This window comes from Salmo salar, chromosome 06 (assembly GCF_965601325.2).
Source record: "Salmo salar chromosome 06, fSalSal1, whole genome shotgun sequence".
NCBI lineage: Eukaryota > Metazoa > Chordata > Actinopteri > Salmoniformes > Salmonidae > Salmo > Salmo salar.
Window position 1 is genome coordinate 57,731,909 of NC_138296.1, and position 19,399 is coordinate 57,751,307.

The 19,399-nt window shown below is 43.1% G+C and overlaps 1 protein-coding gene across 10 annotated transcripts in view; it reads left to right on the forward strand.

Annotated features, from left to right (window-relative positions):
- LOC106607646 (serine/threonine-protein kinase MRCK beta) overlaps positions 1 to 19,399 on the forward strand; it is a 133,488-nt gene that overhangs the window by 97,256 nt on the left and 16,833 nt on the right. For all 10 annotated transcript variants that reach the window (XR_001329245.3, XM_045720721.2, XM_045720720.2 and 7 more), the window contains 5 exons: positions 466 to 528; positions 1,971 to 2,212; positions 2,583 to 2,937; positions 5,342 to 5,439; positions 8,752 to 8,836. Coding sequence is in view for 9 of the 10 variants with exons in the window: in XM_045720721.2 (XP_045576677.2) it covers positions 466 to 528; positions 1,971 to 2,212; positions 2,583 to 2,937; positions 5,342 to 5,439; positions 8,752 to 8,836 (843 nt within the window). In the remaining variant the exon portion in view is untranslated. The remainder of the gene's footprint in view (positions 1 to 465; positions 529 to 1,970; positions 2,213 to 2,582; positions 2,938 to 5,341; positions 5,440 to 8,751; positions 8,837 to 19,399) is intronic.

The following is a 19,399-nucleotide window of genomic DNA, read 5'->3' on the forward strand; positions in this document are numbered from 1 at the left end:
TGTGTGTGTGTGTGTGTGTGTGTGTGTGTGTGTGTGTGTGTGTGTGTGTGTGTGTGTGTGTGTGCGAGGCATACGACTCCTCTCTGTCTGCCATCAAGACCACACTCTCCATGATCAGTGAGTGGGACAGTGGGCCTCATTTATCATTCGTGACCAGCAAAACATTTGTGTAAATCTTTTTTTCTGATTGCAGCTTTTACACAGTTTAGTAGCTGGAACAGGTAAAAAAAAAAACTATATTCAAGGGTTAAACATTTGTTCAATCTCTTGTGGGTTTTGTTTATGCGTTTTTCATAGTAACAAATGTAAGGTATGTATTGATGAATAAATGAGTTCCAGAATGTGTTGGAAAAATGGAGAGGGGGAAATAGAAAGAGAGCGAGGGAGAGAGAGAGAGAGGTGTATGCAGAGAATGTGTGACTGTCATAAAGTGTGACTGACTGTTGACTGCTCTTCTCTCTGCAGATCGAGAGCGTATTGCCCTGGGCACAGAGGAAGGCCTGTTTGTAGTGGAGGTCACCAGAGATGGTAAGAATATACTTATCCGACATCTGGTCATATTCACTCATAGGCTGTTTTCACATATGACATTCGATACCATGGTACGGGTTTCTGGGCGTTTTCACAGTTTGACATTCGATACAATGGTACGGTTTCCTGGGCATTTTCACAGTTTGACACCATGGTACGGTTTCCTGGGCGTTTTCACAGTTTGACATCCAATACCACAGTACGGTTTCCTGGGCGTTTTCACAGTTTGACATCCGATACCATGGTACGGTTTCCTGGAGCGGTTGTGAAAATTCGACCATATACGTTGTGCTTTCACAAGACCTGAAAATCACAGTTTCATGGTGCGATTTGCCTAGACGCTCATTCTGCATGACAGTAGCAAGCTAGCTTGTTTACAACAGGCAAAAAAGTTGCTCAACTCGCACTGGCACATCACGATACCTGGTACTGTGGTCCTGGATCTTGGACCCACCACAGGATTTGTTTCAAACAGAGTTAATTTGCATCTCTCAAATGTTCTATAGTGTAGATCATCAGCTCCAGGATCTGGATCAAACAGGGATATGTGAGAGCTCCCATAGAGGCTCAGATGATATGATATGAACAGAACTGGCTTTGTGCACAGCAACATGTAGACTCCTCGATGCAGCTCAATAATTTTTAGACTTCTGTAATTTTGCTTGTCATACTATCAACAAATCTGTTGATAAGTAACTGCTTGCTAAGGTTACGGTTAGGTTTAGATTAAATGTAAGGGTTAAGGTTAGAGCTAAGGTTAGGGTCAGTAGCTAGTTAGTTGAAATGTTACGGATGGACTATCCAAATAAGTTGTTAATGGGATATGTGAGATCGCCCATAGAGGCTAAGATGATACGGAACATAATTACAAATAATTTGTAGACTGCAAGAAGCCAAAACAGATATAATATTTGACTAACACATAATAATTTCAAACCCTTCTGTCTATTATGTGTGGGAATACGAATACTTTGGAACAGATTTCCAAAATTAAAATCACTTGGAGATGATTTTATTTGGCCCCTCAAGTTTTCTGAGCAATTGTTGGACATAAGACTATAAAAACATAATCAAATCAGCTCCGTGATTTAAATTTAGCAAATCTGTTCCAAAGTATTGATATTCCCACACATAATAGACAGAAGGGTTTGAAATGATTGTGTTAGAATATTTGACTATCTGTTTGGGCTTCTTGCAGTCAATTTGCAGTCTACAAATTATTTGTAATTGTGTTCCGAATCATCTGAGCCTATATGGGCGATCTCACGTATCCCTTTATGATCCAGATCCTGGAGCATTTGTTATCCTGATGATCTGCTCTATAGAGCATTTGTGAGATGCAAATGAACCCTGGCTGAAAATTTGGCTCACGGGCTGCTAGTTGGGGAGCCCTGCCCTACAGACTCCCCTGTTGACTCCCCCCTCTCTCCCTCCTCCAGTGATCGTCCGGGCGGCTGACTGCAAGAAGGTGCACCAGATCGAGCTGATCCCAAAAGAGAAGATGGTGGCCCTGCTGTGCGGACGCAACCGCCACGTGCACCTGCACCCCTGGGGGGCGCTGGAGGGGGCTGAGTCGGCCTTTGACATCAAGTTGACAGAGACCAAGGGCTGCCAGGCGCTGACCACCGGCATGCTGCGTCCCGGGGGACCCGCCTGCCTGCTGGCCGCCATCAAGCGCCAGGTCAGTATTTATTTATTTACTTATTTACACATGCAGGCAAATTTAGTGACTAAAGTAAAACAAAGTTAGTTAATAAAAGAGTTCCAATACAAAATAGTTAAAATTTCATGTGAAGGTGAAGTTATGTGACTTTTATAAGAAATGGGGGGGGGGGGGGGGGGGGAGTCATAAGATACATTTATCTTCCCCACTTCAAAACAAACCATATAAAGGTAGCATCCATAAAGTCTTCATAAGCACTGCATTGATGCTTTGCAAATCATTCATAAGCGAACTCATACTAGCTACATCAAAGGTGACATGAAAGGTCCTTTACATCTGCTGCTTTGCCTGAATATATGGCAAAATATCCCCCCACCACCTCTACCAGGTGCTGTGCTATGAGATCACCTGGGCCAAGCCGCACCACCGCAAGCTGTGGGAGGTGCAGGCCCCGGGGGTGGCCCAGTGGCTGGGCATGGTGCGTGAGCGCCTGTGCGTGGGCTACCCCTCGGGCTTCGCCCTGCTGGCCCTCCAGGGTGAGTCATCGCCCGTAAGCCTGGTGAGCCCCGGGGACCCGTCGCTGGCCTTCCTGGCCCAGCAGCCCCTGGACGCGCTGCACGCCCTGGAGGTGGGCACGGCCGAGCTGCTGCTCTGCTTCAGCCAGCTAGGCATCTATGTGGACCCCACAGGAAGGAGGAGCAGGGCCCAGGAACTGATGTGGCCCGCCACGCCGCTAGCCTGCAGTACGTAACGGTTTTGTTTTATTTTAAGTGGTTAAGTTGGGTTAGGCAAGGTTTGGAGAAGAAATACAGTGGCCTTGCTGGTCTAACGGTAATGCTGCAGCATCTGGCACACACATCTATGGTTTCGGCACAAGTTTGAATCCGGCCTACTGCTCTTTGACACAACTTCTCCCTGTCTTTCCCCACTGTCATCTTCTATCTGTTCAATAAAATCAGAAACTATCTTAAAATGTACGGTGAGCTCCAAATGTATTGCGACAGTGACAATGATGTTGTTGTTTTGGCTCTGTACTCCAACACTTTGGATTTGAAATGATACAATCATTGAAGTTAAATTGCAGACTTTCAGCTTTAATTTGAGGGTGAACCGTTTATCACTTTTAGTACATAATACCCCCATTTTAGGGGACCACAATTATTGGGATAAATTCGCTTACAGTACCAGTTAAATGTTTGAACACACCTACTCGTTCCAGGTTTTTTTTCTTTTTTTACAATGTAGAATAATAGTGGAGACATCAAAACGATGAAATAACACATATGGAATCATGTAATAACCAAAAAAGTGTTAAATCTAAATACATTTTATATTTGAGATTCTTCAAAGTAGCCACCCTTTGCCTTGATGACAGCTTTTCACACTCTTGGAATTCTCTCTACCAGCTTCACCTGGAATGCTTTTCCAACAGTCTTGAATGAGTTCCCACATATGCTGAGCACTTGTTGGCTGCTTTTCCTTCACTCTGCGGTCCAACTCATCCCAAACCATCTCAATTGGGTTGAGGTCGGGTGATTGTGGAGGCCAGGTCATCTGATGCAGCACCATCACTCTCCTTCATGGTCAAATAGCCCTTACACAGCCTGGAGGTGTGTTGGGTTGTTATCATGTTGAAAAACAAATGATAGTGCCACTAAGCGCAAACCAGATGGGATGACGTATCGCTGCAGAATGCTGTGGTAGTCATGCTGGTTAAGTGTGCCTTGAATTCTAAATAAATCACAGACAGTATCACCAGCAAAGCACCATCACACCACCACCTCCATGCTTCACAATGGGAACCACACATGCGGAGATCATCCGTTCACCTACTTTGCGTCTTACCAAGACGTGGCAGTTGGAACCAAAAATCTCAAATTTGGACTCATTAGACCAGTGGATATCTGTCCTTTGGTCTAATGTTCATTGCTTGTGTTTCTTGGCCCAAGCAAGTCTTCTTGTTATTATTGGTGTCCTTTAGTTGTGGTTTCTTTGCAGCAATTCGACCATGAAAGGCAGTTGATGTTGAGATATCTGGTTCTTGAACTCTGTGAAGCATTTATTTGATCTGCAATTTCTGAGGCTGGTAACTCTAATGAACTTATCCTCTGCAGCAGAGGTAACTCTGGGTCTTCCTTTCCTGTGGCGGTCCTCATGAGAGCCATTTTCATCATTGCGCTTGATGGTTTTTGCAACTGCACTTTCAAAGTTCTCAATGTTCCGCATTGACTGACCTTCATGTCTTAAAGTAATGGACTGTTTCTCTTTGCTTATTTGAGCTGTTCTTGCCATAATAAGGACTTAGCCCTATTTGGTAAAAGACCATCTTCAGTATACCATACCTGCCTTGTTACAACACAACTGATTGGCTCAAACACATTAAGAAGTAAAGAAATTCCGCAAATTTACTTTTAACATGGCACACCTGTTAATAATTTAAATGCATTTGTGGTGACTACCTCATGAAGCTGGTTGAGATAATGCCTAGAGTGTGCAAAGATGTCATCAAAGCAAAGAGTGGCTACTTTGAAGAATCTAAAATATATTTTGATTTGTTTAACACTTTTTTGGTTACTACATGATTCCATATGTTATTTCATAGTTTTGATGTCTTCACTATTATTCTACAATGTAGAAAATTGTACAAATAAAGAATAACTCTTGAATGAGTAGGTGTGTGCAAACTTTTGACTGGTACTGTTTGTGTATTAAAGTAGTTTAATACAGTCTGCTCTGTAACCTCATAGTCATTGTATCATTTCAAATACAATGTGCTGGAGTACAAAGCCAAAACAACAACTTGTCACTGTCCCAATACTTTCAGATCTCAGTTTGTGTGTGTGTGTGTGTGTATGTATATATATATATATATTTTTTTTTTAAGAAATGCAGAATGACATGTAATAATAGGGCTTAACAACAATGTCGGCTCCAGATAATAGTGGTAGAGACACCTTATAACAGCCTATGTAGAATGCCTGAATGCATGACACCCAGAAATTGTTAGCTATCCAAAGGGGCACTAACAGACAACATTTTTATATTATTCAAACATGAAAACGATCTGGTATATTCGATCCTACAAATAGATGAAATTGTGGAGGCCTCTTGTTTTTGCTCAGCGTGTGTCTCCTGTGTGTCCGCCAGGCTCCAACTTGTCTTACCTGACGGTGTACAGCGAGTACGGAGTGGATGTGTTTGACATCCACACCACCGAGTGGGTCCAGACCATTTCACTGAGGAAGGTAAGAGCAGCTTTCCATGGCTACCCATCCACATTGCTCCTGCCAACTGATGAGTCTGGATTTGCCACTCTCCCCATTGATTTCTAGATTGCAAACACATTCTCACCGTTCTGATTGGTCCCAGAACCGATGGGTTAGGCCTGAACAGGCTTACATGATGGGGTTATTATCTTTGATACTCTGATTGGTTAGATTTGTTAGAGACGATCCAATCGCTGATTAATTTTTGTACAACGCCCCCCATTTTGAAGTCACACAAATGACTTGAAGGATTGCAGTTTCAGACTAAATATATGTAGCGATCGATAGAGTAGATCAATTAAATTCAGGGTGAGTCATCAGGCAAAAGAGCAGCGCTGCCCGTTCAACAGTCTGGAATGTCCATCTGTGTGTGTTGTGTGCGGTATGTCTAGTCTACGCTGTGTAGCTCTTAGCGACAATGCTAATGATAAACGGAAACCTGGAAAAACAAAACGTAGAAAACAGAATTTGGGAAAAAACATAATGGAATCAGGCAAAAATCTGGATTTTATAGGGCTCTACTGGACCTAGTTCACTCTTATCTATTGAATTTGAGTCAATGGCATTACCTTGCCCATGTAGAACAATGGTTCTGGTTGAACATAATGCTCTATTTCATGTGTTGGAATAATTTTGAGTAGTGGCAAATTATTTTCTGCCTTGCCTGCATTTTCTTGTGCATGTCACTAGATGTATTGTGAAATTACATTGTTGCCTTTGTGTCCCCCCACTGCATGACTGCCTGTTGAAAGTACACAAGAGTGCCCCTGCATGGATGTGGGGTGTAAATGCACCAATGACGTTAAAATGAATCTGTCTAGTGTCTGCTTGTATACACTGAGTGTACAAAGTAGAGGTCGACCGATTATGATTTTTCAAGCTGATACCGATTATTGGAGGACCAAAAACAGCCGATACCGATATATCGGGCAATTTCTTCAATTGTTTTATATATATTTGTAATAATGGCATTTACAACAATACTGAATGAACACTTTTATTTTAACTTAATATAACACATCAATAAAATCTATTTAGTCTCAAATAAATAATAAAACATGTTAATTTTTGTTTAAATAATGCAAAAACAAAGTGTTGGAGAAGAAAATAAAAGTGCAATATGTGCCATGTAAGAAAGCTAACGTTTAAGTTCCTTGCTCAGAACATGAGAACATATGAAAGCTGGTGGTTCCTTTTAACATGAGTCTTCAATATTCCCAGGTAAGAAGTTTTAGGTTGTAGTTATTATAGGATTATTTCTCTCTATACCATTTGTATTTCATATACCTTTGTCTATTGGATGTTCTTATAGGCACTATAGTATTGCCAGCCTAATCTTGGGAGTTGATAGACTTGAAGTCATAAACAGCACAATGCTTGAAGCACAGCGAAGAGCTGCTGGCAAACGCAGGAAAGTGCTGTTTGAATGAATGCTTACAAGCCTACTGCTGCCTACCACCACTCAGTAATAACACACAGAAATACGAGCATTAGGTCATTAATATGGTTGAATCCGGAAACTATCATTTCGAAAACAAAACGTTTATTCTTTCAGTGAAATATGGAACCGTTCCGTATTTATCTAACATGTGGCATCCCTAAGTCTAAATATTGCTGCTACATTGCACAACCTTCAGTGTTATGTCATAATTATGTACAATTCTGGCAAATTAATTACGGTCTTTGTAAGGAAGAAATGGTCTTCACACTATTCGCAACAAGCCAGGCAGCCCAAACTGCTGCATATACCTTGACTCTGCTTGCCCAGAACGCAAGAGAAGTGACACAATTTCCCTCGTTAAAAGAAATTCATGTTAGCAGGCAATATTAACTAAATATGCAGGTTTAAAAATATATACTTGTGTATTGATTTTAAGAAAGTGATTGATGTTTATGGTTAGGTACACATTGGTGCAACGACAGTGCTTTTTTCGCTAATGCGCTTGTTAAATCACCCGTTTTGGCTAAGTAGGTTGTGATTCGATGATAAATTAACAGGCATCGCATCGATTATATGCAACGCAGAACAAGCTAGATAAACTAATAATATCATCAACCATGTGTAGTTACCTAGTGATTATGTTAAGATTGATTGATTGTTTTTTATAAGGTAAGTTTAATGCTAGCTAGCAACTTACCTTGGCTCCTTGCTGTACTCACGTAAGTTAGTCAGCCTGCCACGCAGTCTCCTCGTGGAGTGCAATGTAATCGGCCATAATCGGTGTCCAAAAATGCTGATTACCGATTAATATGAAAACTTGAAATCGGCTCTAATTAATCAGCCATTCCGATTAATCGGTCGACCTCTAGTACAAAGCATGTCAGACTGACCAAGTGAAAACTATGATCCCTTATTAAATCCACATCAATCAGCGTAGATGACAGGGAAGAAGGATTTTTAAGCCTTGAGACAATTGAGACATGGATTGTGTATGTGTGGCATTGAGGGTGGATGGTCAAGACAAAAGATTTAAGTGCCTTTGAAAGGGCTATGGTAGCAGGTGCCAGGCGCACCGTTTGTGTCAAGAACTGAAACGCTGCTGTGTTTTTTCAAGCATTGGAGTCAACATGGGCCAGCATTCCTGTGGAATGCTTTTGACACCTTGTAGAGTCCATGCCCCAACAAATTGAGGTGGTTCTGAGGGCAAAGGGGGGAGTGCAACTCAATGTTAGGAAGGTGTTCTTAATGTTTTGTACACTCAGTGCCATGTGTCTATATGGTGTTGTAGCCTGTAAGATATTCTTGAGCAGGCAAAATTAAATGTGTGAACAGGTGATCCACTACACACGTTTGATCATGTTACATATTTAGACGCATTGGTGCTTGCATTCAAAACTCACTTAGGCAGATGCATAGATTCTCAGACACTCTCACTCTCTCTCACATACAAACACACACTTGTACCTAGCCACACCCCTCCAACTCCTGGAGAGCTACCCTCTTGTAGGTTTTTGCTCTAACCCTAATCTAGTGCACCTGATTCTAATAATTAGCTGATTGATAAGCTAAATCAGGTTAGTTACAACTGGGGTTGGATTGAAAACCTACTGGAGGGTAGCCCTCCAGGAACAGGGAGCCTAATGCCCCATCTTGGTGAGTGTATGAGAGGATACGTGTTCTAATCTCGGGTGTGTGTAGGGGGTGAGTGTTAAGTGTGTGCACACCCATGAGTGAGAAGAGTGTTAGTGTTTTTGGGCACGTGTGTTTTTACGCATCATGCGCATGTTTATACCCCTTCATGCGTGTATGAATGTGTGGCTTGGTGTAACCCATGTCCCTGCCCTCCTCAGATAAGGCCTCTGAATGTGGAGGGCAGTCTGAACCTGCTGGGCTCCGAACAACCACGCCTCATCTACTTCAGCAACAACTCCACAGGTACAAATACACCTCAATATACTCACTCACTTACATATGGCCCAATACAAAACTATATCTCAATATACTCACTCAGTGCCTTTTTCCACATTTTGTTGTTACAGCCTGAATTCAAAATGGATTAAATATATCTATTTTTTTCTTTAACCTTTATTTAACTAGGCAGGTCAGTTAAGAACAAATTCTTATTTATAATGACGGCCTACCAAAAGGCAAAAGACCTCATGTGGGGACGGGGGCCTGGGATTAAAAATAATTAATTAATTAAATACAAATATAGGACAAAACACACATCACCACAAGAGCGACAACACTACATAGAGACCTAAAACAACAACATAGCAAGGCAGCAACACATGACAACACAGCATGGTAGCAACACAACATGGTAGCAGCACAAAACATGGTACAAACATTATTGGACACAGACAACAGCACAAAGGGCAAGAAGATAGAGACAACAATACATCACGCAAAGCAGTCACAACTGTCAGTAAGAGTGTCCATGATTGAGTGTTTGAATGAAGAGATGGAGATAAAACTGTCCAGGTTGAGTGTTTGTTGCAGCTCGTTCCAGTCGCTAGCTGCAGCGAACTGAAAATATTAGCGACCCAGGGATGTGTGTGTTTTGTGGAACTTTAACAGAATGTGACTGGCAGAACGGGTGTTGTATGTGAAGGATGAGGGCTGCAGTAGATATCACAGATGGGGGGGGGGGGAGTGAGGCCTAAGAGGGATTTATAAATAAGCATCAACCAGTGGGTCTTGCGCCGGGTATACAGAGATGGACAGTTTACAAAATGTATTGAGTGCAGTGATGTGTCCTATAAGGAGCATTGGTGGCAAATCTGATGGCCGAATGGTAAAGAACATCTAGCCACTCTTACCTGCCGATCTATAAATGATGTCTCCGTAATCTAGCATGGGTAGGATGGTCATATGAATCAGGGTTAGTTTGGCAGCTGGGGTGAAAGAGGAACAATTACGATAGATGAAACCAAGTCTAGATTTAACTTTAGCCTGCAGCTTTGATATGTGCTGAGAGAAGGACAGTGTACTGTCCAGCCATACTCCCAAGTACTTGTATGAGGTGACTACCTCAAGCTCTAAACCCTCAGAGGTAGTAATCACACCTGTGGGGAGAGGGGCTTTCTTCTTACCAAACCACATGACCTTTGTTTTGGAGGTGTTCAGAACAAGGTTAAGGGTAGAGAAAGCTTGTTGGACACTAAGAAAGCTTTGTTGTAGAGCATTTAACACAAAATCCGGGGAGGGGCGAGCTGAGTATGAGACTATCATCTGCATATAAATGAATGAGTGAGCTTCCTGCTACCTGAGCTATGTTGTTGATGTAAATTGAGAAGAGCGTGGGGCCTTGGATTGAGCCTTGGGGTATTCCCTTGGTGGCAGGCAGTGGCTGAGACAGCAGATTTTCTGACTTTATACACTGCACTCTTTGAGAGAGGTAGTTAGCAAACCAGGCCAAAGACCCCTCAGAGACACCAATATTCCTTAGCCGGCCCACAAGAATGGAATGGTCTACCATATCAAAAGCTTTGGCCAAGTCAATAAAAATATCAGCACAACATTGCTAAGAATAAAGTGCAATGGTGACATCATTGAGGACCTTTAAGGTTGCAGTGACACATCCATAACCTCAGCGGAAACCAGATTGCAAACCAGAGAGAATACTATAGAAATCAAGAAAGCCAGTCAGCTGATTATTGAAAAGTTTTTCCAACAGTTTTGATAAACAGGGCAAAATAGAAATAGGCCTATAACAGTTAGGATCAGCTTGATCTCCCCCTTTAAATAAAGGACGAACCATGGCTGCCTTCCAAGCAATGGGAACCAGAGAGGAGAGACAGGTTAAAAAGGTTTGAGATAGGCTTGGCGATGATAGGGGCAGCAGCTGTTGGTTCCACTTTTCTGGGCTCCGTTATTTACTTAACAAATAAGGAACACTCAAAATGTGCACTTATAAATCATAACAATTTGAATCAAAATATAGCTGTAGACAGCAGTCAAAGATCAAACATGAGACACAACTGATGTCTCTCCTGAGTTCTGCCCCGAACAAAAGAAAGACAGGATCTTATATACCCTATATCAAACTCTGCATGTGCAGCTAAAATAACAAGTTATTCTTAACACAAGGTTTCTGAGAACCTGTCTCAGTGGCATGCAAATCTGCTCTTGTTTCAGAGAAAAACAGACACACACTCTGTGTCTCGCTATCACCCTCAGTCCCTTTTCTCACTCTCAGACGCAGGGTTGCGGGTTCTGGCAGAGAGCTAGACACAGATAGAGGCCTCAATATTGAGCTATACAGTGAGCATAAGTACAATGGCACGGAAGCAAATTAATAACAACATAATCTTCTTTAGAAGAAACCCATCAATTTTAATCCTTCACAGCCTTAAAGAAGAAAGGGTCTAAACCATCTGACCCAAATGGTTTTTTGGGGTCAAGTTTCAGGAGCTCCTCTAGCACCTCAGACTCAGTGACTGCCTGCAGGGAGAAACTTTGTAGCGGGGCAGGCAAAAAAGAGTGAGAAGCATCGGGGATAGTCGCATTTAAAGGGGTGGGAGATGAGGAAATGTTGAACGGGCAAGGAGGCATATCTACACACAATAACCCATAATGACAAAGTGAAAACAAGTTTTTAGAAATTGTAGCGAATTTATTGAGAATGAAATACTGAAATATATAATTTACATAAGTATTCACACCCCTGAGTCAATTACAGCTGAGTCTTTTTAGGTAAGTCTCTGAGCTTTGCACACCTGTATTGTACAATATTTGCCCATTATTCTTTTTTTTAATGTCTTCGAGCTCTGTCAAGTTGATTGTTGATCATTGCTAGACAGCCATTTTCAAATCTTGCCATAGATTTTAAAGCCAATGTGCAGTGCCTTTGGGAAGTATTCAGACCCCTTGACTTTTTCCACATTTTTCATTAGTTTACAGCATCATTCTAAAATATATTAAATAGTTTTTTTCTCTCATCAAGCTACACACAATACCCCATAATGACAAAGCAAAAACAGTTTTTTTTTTACATTTTTGCTAAATTATAAAAAAATGTAATGTGCTTTGGTATTCATACCCTTTCCTCAGTACTTTGTTGAAGCACCTTTGGCAGTGATTACAGCCTCAAGTCTTCTTGGGTATGACGCTATAAGCTTGGCACATCTTTATTTGGGGAGTTTCTCCCATTCCTCTATGCAGATCCACAAGCTCTGTCAGGCTGGGTGGGGAGCGTCGCTGCACAGCTATTTTCAGGTCTCTCCAGAGATGTTGGATCAGGTTTAAGACCAGGCTCAGGCTGGGCCACTCGCGGACTTTGAGACTTGTCCTGAAGCCACTCCTGCGTTGTTTTGGCTGTGTGCTTAGGGTTGTTGTCCTGTTGGAAGGTCAACCTTCGCCCAAGTCTGAGGTCCTGAGAGCTCTGGAGCAGGTTTTCATCAGGGATCTCTCTGTACTTTGCTCCATTCATCTTTGCCTCGATCCTGACTAGTCTCCCAATCCCTGGTACTGAACCCCCCCTCAGCATGATTCTGCCACCACCATGCTTCACCGTAGGGATGGTGCCAGGTTTCCTCTAGACGTGACACTTGGCATTCAGGCCAAGGAGTTCAATATTGGTTTCATCAGACCAGAGAATCTTGTTTCTCATGGTCTGAGAGTCCTTTAGGTGCCTTTTGGCAAACTCCAAGCAGGCTGTCATGTGCCTTTTACTGTGGAGTGGCTTCCGTCTGGCCATATAGGCCTGATTGGTGGAGTGCTGCAGAGATGGTTGTCCTTCTGGAAGGTTCTCCCATCTCCACAGAGGAACTCTGGAGCTGTGTCAGAGTGACCATCGGGTTCTTGATTGCCTCACTGACCAAGGCACTTCTCCCCCGATTGTGCAGTTTGCCCGGGCGACCAGCTCTAGGAAGAGTCTTGGTGGTTCCCAACTTCTTCCATTTAAGAATGATGGAGGCCACTGTGTTCTTGGGGACCTTCAATGCTGCAGAAATGTTTTGGTACCCTTCCCCAGATCTGTGCGTCGACACAATCCTGTGTCGGAGCTTTAAGGACAATTCATTCGACCTCATGGCTTGGTTTTTGCACTGACATGCACTGTCAACTGTGGGACCTTATATACAGTGAGGGAAAAAAGTATTTGATCCCCTGTTGATTTTGTACATTTGCCCACTGACAAAGAAATGATCAGTCAATCATTTTAATGGTAGGTTTATTTGAACCATGAGAGACAGAATAACAAACAAAAAAACAGAAAAACGCATGTCAAAAATGTTTTAAAATTGATTTGCACAGAGTAACTGAAAGGCTGCAAGCTCGAATCCCTGAGCTGACAAGATAAAAAATCTGTCAGTTAACCCACTGTTCCTAGGCCGTCATTGAAAATAAAAATATGTTCTTAACTGACTTGCCTAGTTAAATAAAGGTAAAATTAATAAATAAACAAGGACATTTCTAAGTGACCCCAAACTTTTGAACGGTAGTGTATATGTTAGGGCTTTACACCCCCCCTGCTATATTGTGGATAAAGAGTTACCTGTCTGACAGAACACAGAGGGTGTTCTTTAATGGAAGACTCTCCAACAAAATCCAGGTAGAATCAGGAATTCACCAGGGCAGCTGTCAAGGCCCCTTTACTTTTTTCAATCTTTACTAAAAACATGCCACGGACTTTGAGTAAAGCCAGTGCGTCTGTGTGTGCGGATGACTCAACACTATACATGTCAGCTACCACAGCAACCGAAATGACTGCAACAATTAACAAACACCTGCACTTAGTTTCAGAATGGGTGTCAAGGAATAAGTTAGTCCTAAATATTTTTATAAAAAAGCATTGTATTTGGGGCAAATCGAGTAACCCTGTATTGTAAACTGTCATGGTCAAAACATATTGATACAACAGTAGCTAAGATGGGGATAAGTCTGTCTATAATGTAGCGCAGCTCTGCCTTCTTAACAGCACTATCAACAAGGCAGGTCCTACAGGTCCTAGTTTTGTTGCACCTGGACTACTGTTCTGTCGTGTGGTCAGGTGCCACAAAGAGGGACTTAACAAAATTGCAATTGGCTCAGAACAGGGCAGCACGGCTGGCCCTTGGATGTACACAGAGAGCTAACATTTAAAATATGCTTGTCGATCTCCTGGCTCAAAGTGGAGAAGAAATGTACTTCATCACTACTTGTATCTGTGAGAGGTATTGACATGTTGAATGCACCGAGCTGTCTTTATGAACTACTGGCACACACCCATGCATACCCCACAAGAAATGCCACCAGAGGTCTCTTCCCGGTCCCCAAGTCCAGAATGGACTATGGGAGGCGCACAGTACTACATAGAGCCATGACTACATGGAACTCTATTCCGCATGAAGTGACTCATGCCAGCAGTAAAATTAATTGAAAAAAACCCAGATAAATTTACACCTTATGGAACAGCAGAGACTGATAACATATTCACATTTCACACATGTACACATGGACTGTGTTAGTAGAGGTGTGATGGCACCCACTTAATATGATGTGAAATCTGTATTGTAATGTTTAATTTTTTTAATAATTGCCTTAATTATGCTGGACCCCAGGAAGAGTAGCTGTTGCCTTGGCAGCAGCTTATGGGGATCCATAATAAATACAAGCTCACAGCATATTGCATGGAGCATAGCCAGATAACTTAGGCCTACAGTAGGCCAACTCATATTCTGTACCAGTATGGGGTCTATTATAACCAATACTGTGTCAGGTATGGAGTCTATTATAACCAATACTGTGTCACGTATGGGGTCTATTATAACCAATACTGTGTCACGTATGGGGTCTTCCCTGTGGCTCAGTTGGTAGAGCATGGTGTTTGCAACGCCAGCATGGTGTGTGCAACCCCAGGGTTGTGGGTTCGATTCCCACGGGGGGCCAGTACAAAAAAAAAATGCATGCATTCACTACTGTAAGTCGCTCTGGATAAGAGCGTCTGCTAAATGACTAAAATGTAAAATGTAAAATATGGAATCATGTAGTAACCCAAAAAGTGTTAAGCAAATCAAAATATATTTGAGATTCTTCAAAGTAGCCACCCTTTGCCTTGATGACAGCTTTGCACACTCTAGGCATTCTCTCAACCAGCTTCACCTGAAATGCTTTTCCAACAGTTTTGAAGGAGTTCCCACATATGCTGAGCACTTGTTGGCTTCTTTTCCTTCACTCAGCTGTCCAACTCATCCCAAACCATCTCAAATATATATATATATAATAAATTCATGCTCTACAACATTCGCAGAGTACGACCCTGCCTCACACAGGAAGCGGCGCAGGTCCTAATCCAAGCACTTGTCATCTCCCGTCTGGATTACTGCAACTCGCTGTTGGCTGGGCTCCCTGCCTGTGCCATTAAACCCCTACAACTCATCCAGAAGGCCGCAGCCCGTCTGGTGTTCAACCTTCCCAAGTTCTCTCACGTCACCCCGCTCCTCCGCTCTCTCCACTGGCTTCCAGTTGAAGCTCGCATCCGCTACAAGACCATGGTGATTGCCTACGGAGCTGTGAAGGGAACGGCACCTCCATACCTTCAGGATCTGATCAGGCCCTACACCCAAACAAGGGCACTGCGTTCATCCACCTCTGGCCTGCTGGCCCCCCTACCTCTGAGGAAGCACAGTTCCCGCTCAGCCCAGTCAAAACTGTTCGCTGCTCTGGCACCCCAATGGTGGAACAAGCTCCCTCACGACGCCAGGACAGCGGAGTCAATCACCACCTTCCGGAGACACCTGAAACCCCACCTCTTTAAGGAATACCTAGGATAGGATAAAGTAATCCTTCTAACCCCCCCCCCCTTAAAAGATTTAGATGCACTATTGTAAAGTGGTTGTTCCACTGGATATCATAAGGTGAATGCACCAATTTGTAAGTCGCTCTGGATAAGAGCGTCTGCTAAATGACTTAAATGTAAATGTAAAATACCAAACCATCTCAAAAACCAATACTGTGTCACGTATGGGGTCTATTATAACCAATACTGTGTCACGTATGGGGTCTATTATAACCAATACTGTGTCACGTATGGGGTCTATTATAACCAATACTGTGTCACGTATGGGGTCTATTATAACCAATACTGTGTCACGTATGGGGTCTATTATAACCAATACTGTGTCACGTATCGGGTCTATTATAACCAATACTGTGTCACGTATCGGGTCTATTATAACCAATACTGTGTCACGTATATGGTCTATTATAACCAATACTTTCACATATATGGTCTATTATAACCAATACTTCGATCTGATCTGTCTGATCTCAACTTGAAAAATATTTCCGTAACCTGCAAGTTCCATGTATTGTGTTCTATTTGGAATAACATGATGATGCTGGCCCATGTTGACTCTAAATCAAATGTATTCATATAGCCCTTCTTACATCAGCTGATATCTCAAAGTGCTGTACAGAAACCCAGCCTAAAACCCCAAACAGCAAGCAATGCAGGTGTAGAAGCACGGTGGCTAGAAAAACTCCCTAGAAAGGCCAAAACCTAGGAAGAAACCTAGAGAGGAACCAGGCTATGAGGGGTGGCCAGTCCTCTTCTGGCTGTGCCGGTTGGAGATTATAACAACATGGCCAAGATGTTCAAATGTTCATAAATGACTAGCATGGTCCAATAATAGTAATCACAGTGAACAGGTCAGAGTTCCATAGCCGCAGGCAGAACAGTTAAATCTGGAGCAGCAGCACAACCAGGTGGACTGGGGACAACAAGGAGTCATCATGCCAGGTAGTCCTGGGCCATGGTCCTAGGGCTCAGGTCCTCCGAGAGAGAGAAGAGAAAGAGAGAGAGCATACTTAAATTCACACAGGACTCCGGATAAGACAGGAGAAATACTCCAGATATAACAGACTGACCCTCGCCCCCGACACATAAACTACTGCAGCATAAATACTGGAGGCTGAGACAGGAGGGGTCAGGAGACACTGTGGCCCCATCCAAAGATGCCCCCGGACAGGGCCAAACAGACAGGATATAACCCCACCTACTTTGCCAAAGCACAGCCCCCACACCACTAGAGGAATATCTTCAACCACCAACTTACCATCCTGAGACAAGGCCGAGTATAGCCCACAAAGATCTCCGCCACGGCACAACCCAAGGGGGGGCGCCAACCAGACAGGAAGACCACGTCAGTGACTCAACCCACTCAAGTGACGCACCCCTCCTAGGGACGGCATGGGAGAACACCAGTAAGCCAGTGACTCAGCCCCTGTAATAGGGTTAGAGGCAGAGAATCCCAGTGGAGAGAGGGGAACCGGCCAGGCAGAGACAGCAAGGGCGGTTCGTTGCTCCAGTGCCTTTCCGTTCACCTTCACACTCCTGGGCCAGACTACACTCAATCATAGGACCTACTGAAGAGATGCGTCTTCAATAAAGACTTAAAGGTTGAGACCAAGTCTGCGTCTCTCACATGGGTAGGCTGACCATTCCATAAAAATTGCGCTCAATAGGAGAAAGCCCTGCCTCCGGCTGTTTGCTTAGAAATTCTAGGGACAATTAGGAGGCCTGCTATTTGTGACCGTAGCGTACGTGTAGGTATGTACGGCAGGACCAAATCGGAAAGATGGGTAGGAGCAAGCCCATGTAATGCTTTGTAGGTTAGCAGTAAAACCTTGAAATCAGCCCTTGCCTTAACAGGAAGCCAGTGTAGGGAGGCTAGCACTGGAGTAATATGATCAAATGTTGGTTCTAGTCAGGATTCTAGCAGCCGTATTTAGCACTAACTGAAGTTTATTTAGTGCTTTATCCGGGTAGCCGGAAAGTAGAGCATTACAGTAGTCTAACCTAGAAGTAACAAAAGCATGGAATCATTTTTGGACAGAAAATGTCAGATTTTTGCAATGTTACGTAAATGGGAAAAGCTGTCCTTGAAACAGTCTTGATATGTTAGTCAAAAGAGAGATCACGGTCCAGAGTAACACCGAGGTCCTTCAGTTTTATTTGAGACGACTGTACAACCATCAAGATTAATTGTCAGATTCAACAGAAGATCTCTTTGTTTCTTGGGACCTAGAACAAGCATCTCTGTTTTGTCCGAGTTTAAAAGTAGAAAGTTTGCAGCCATCCACTTCCTTATGTTACGAACCGGCTCAGTTCGCAACAAAAGGGAGACAACGGGGAGACAAGGAGTATCAAAATATATATTTATTAAATAAAGTAATTATCAATGGTGTGTAATCAGTAGTGTAAGTGAGTGTTTGCATGCATAAATGTAATGTTGAAGGGTGCCAAAGCAAACAACCAAAAACAACAAGGAATCTTTGGGTTGTCTGAGAATTTATAGCACGACTTTTGATGCTCCTTGGTTTGGGTCTGAGCAGATTATTTGTTGCGATTGCAAACGTAATAAAATGGTGGTCCGATAGTCCAGGATTATGGGGGAAAACATTAAGATCCACAACATTTATTCCATGGGACAAAACTAGGTCCAGAGACATGTTGGACAAAAACCCACTGAGTCGATGATGGCTCCGAAAGCCTTTTGGTCTGTGGACTTTTCCATGTGAATATTAAAGTCACCAAAAATTAGAATATTATCTGCTATGACTACAAGGTCCGATAGGAATTTGGGGAACTCAGTGAGGAACGCTGTATATGGGCCAGGAGGCCTGTAAACAGTCGCTATAAAAAGTGATTGAGTAGGCTGCATAGATTTCATGACTAGAAGCTCAAAAGACGAAAATGACGGGTTTTTTGTAAATTGAAGTTTGCTATCGTAAATGTTAGCAACACCTCCGCCTTTGCGGGATGCGCGGGGGATATGGTCACTAGTGTAACCAGGTGGTGAGGCCTCATTTAACACAGTAAATTCATCAGGCTTAAGCCATGTTTCAGTCAAGCCAATCACATCAAGATTATGATCAGTGATTAGTTCATTGACTATACCTGCCTTGGAAGTGAGGGATCTAACATTAAGTAACCCAATTTTGAGATGTGAGGTATCACGATCTCTTTTAATAAGGGCAGGAATGGAGGAGGTCTTTATTCTAGTGAGATTGCTAAGGCGAACACCGCCATGTTTAGTTTTGCCCAACCTAGGTCGAGGCACAGACACGGTCTCAATGGGGATAGTTGAGCTGATTACACTGTGCTAGTGGCAGACTCCACTAAGCTGGCAGGCTGGCTAACAGCCTGCTGCCTGGGCTGCACCAAATTTCATTGTGTTAGAGCCCTGTCTAGGTTCGTAGATAAGATGAGAGCACCCTTCCAGCTAGGATGGAGTCCGTCACTCCTCAACAGGTCAGGCTTGGTCCTGTTTGTGGGTGAGTCCCAGAAAGAGGGCCAATTATCTACAAATTATATCTTTTGGGAGGGGCAGAAAACAGTTTTCAACCAGCGATTGAGTTGTGAGACTGCTGTAGAGCTCATCACTCCCCCTAACTGGGAGGGGGCCAGAGACAAATACTCGATGCCAACACATCTTTCTGGCTGATTTACACGCTGAAGCTATGTTGCGCTTGATTACCTCTGACTGTTTCATCCTAACTTCGTTGGTGCTG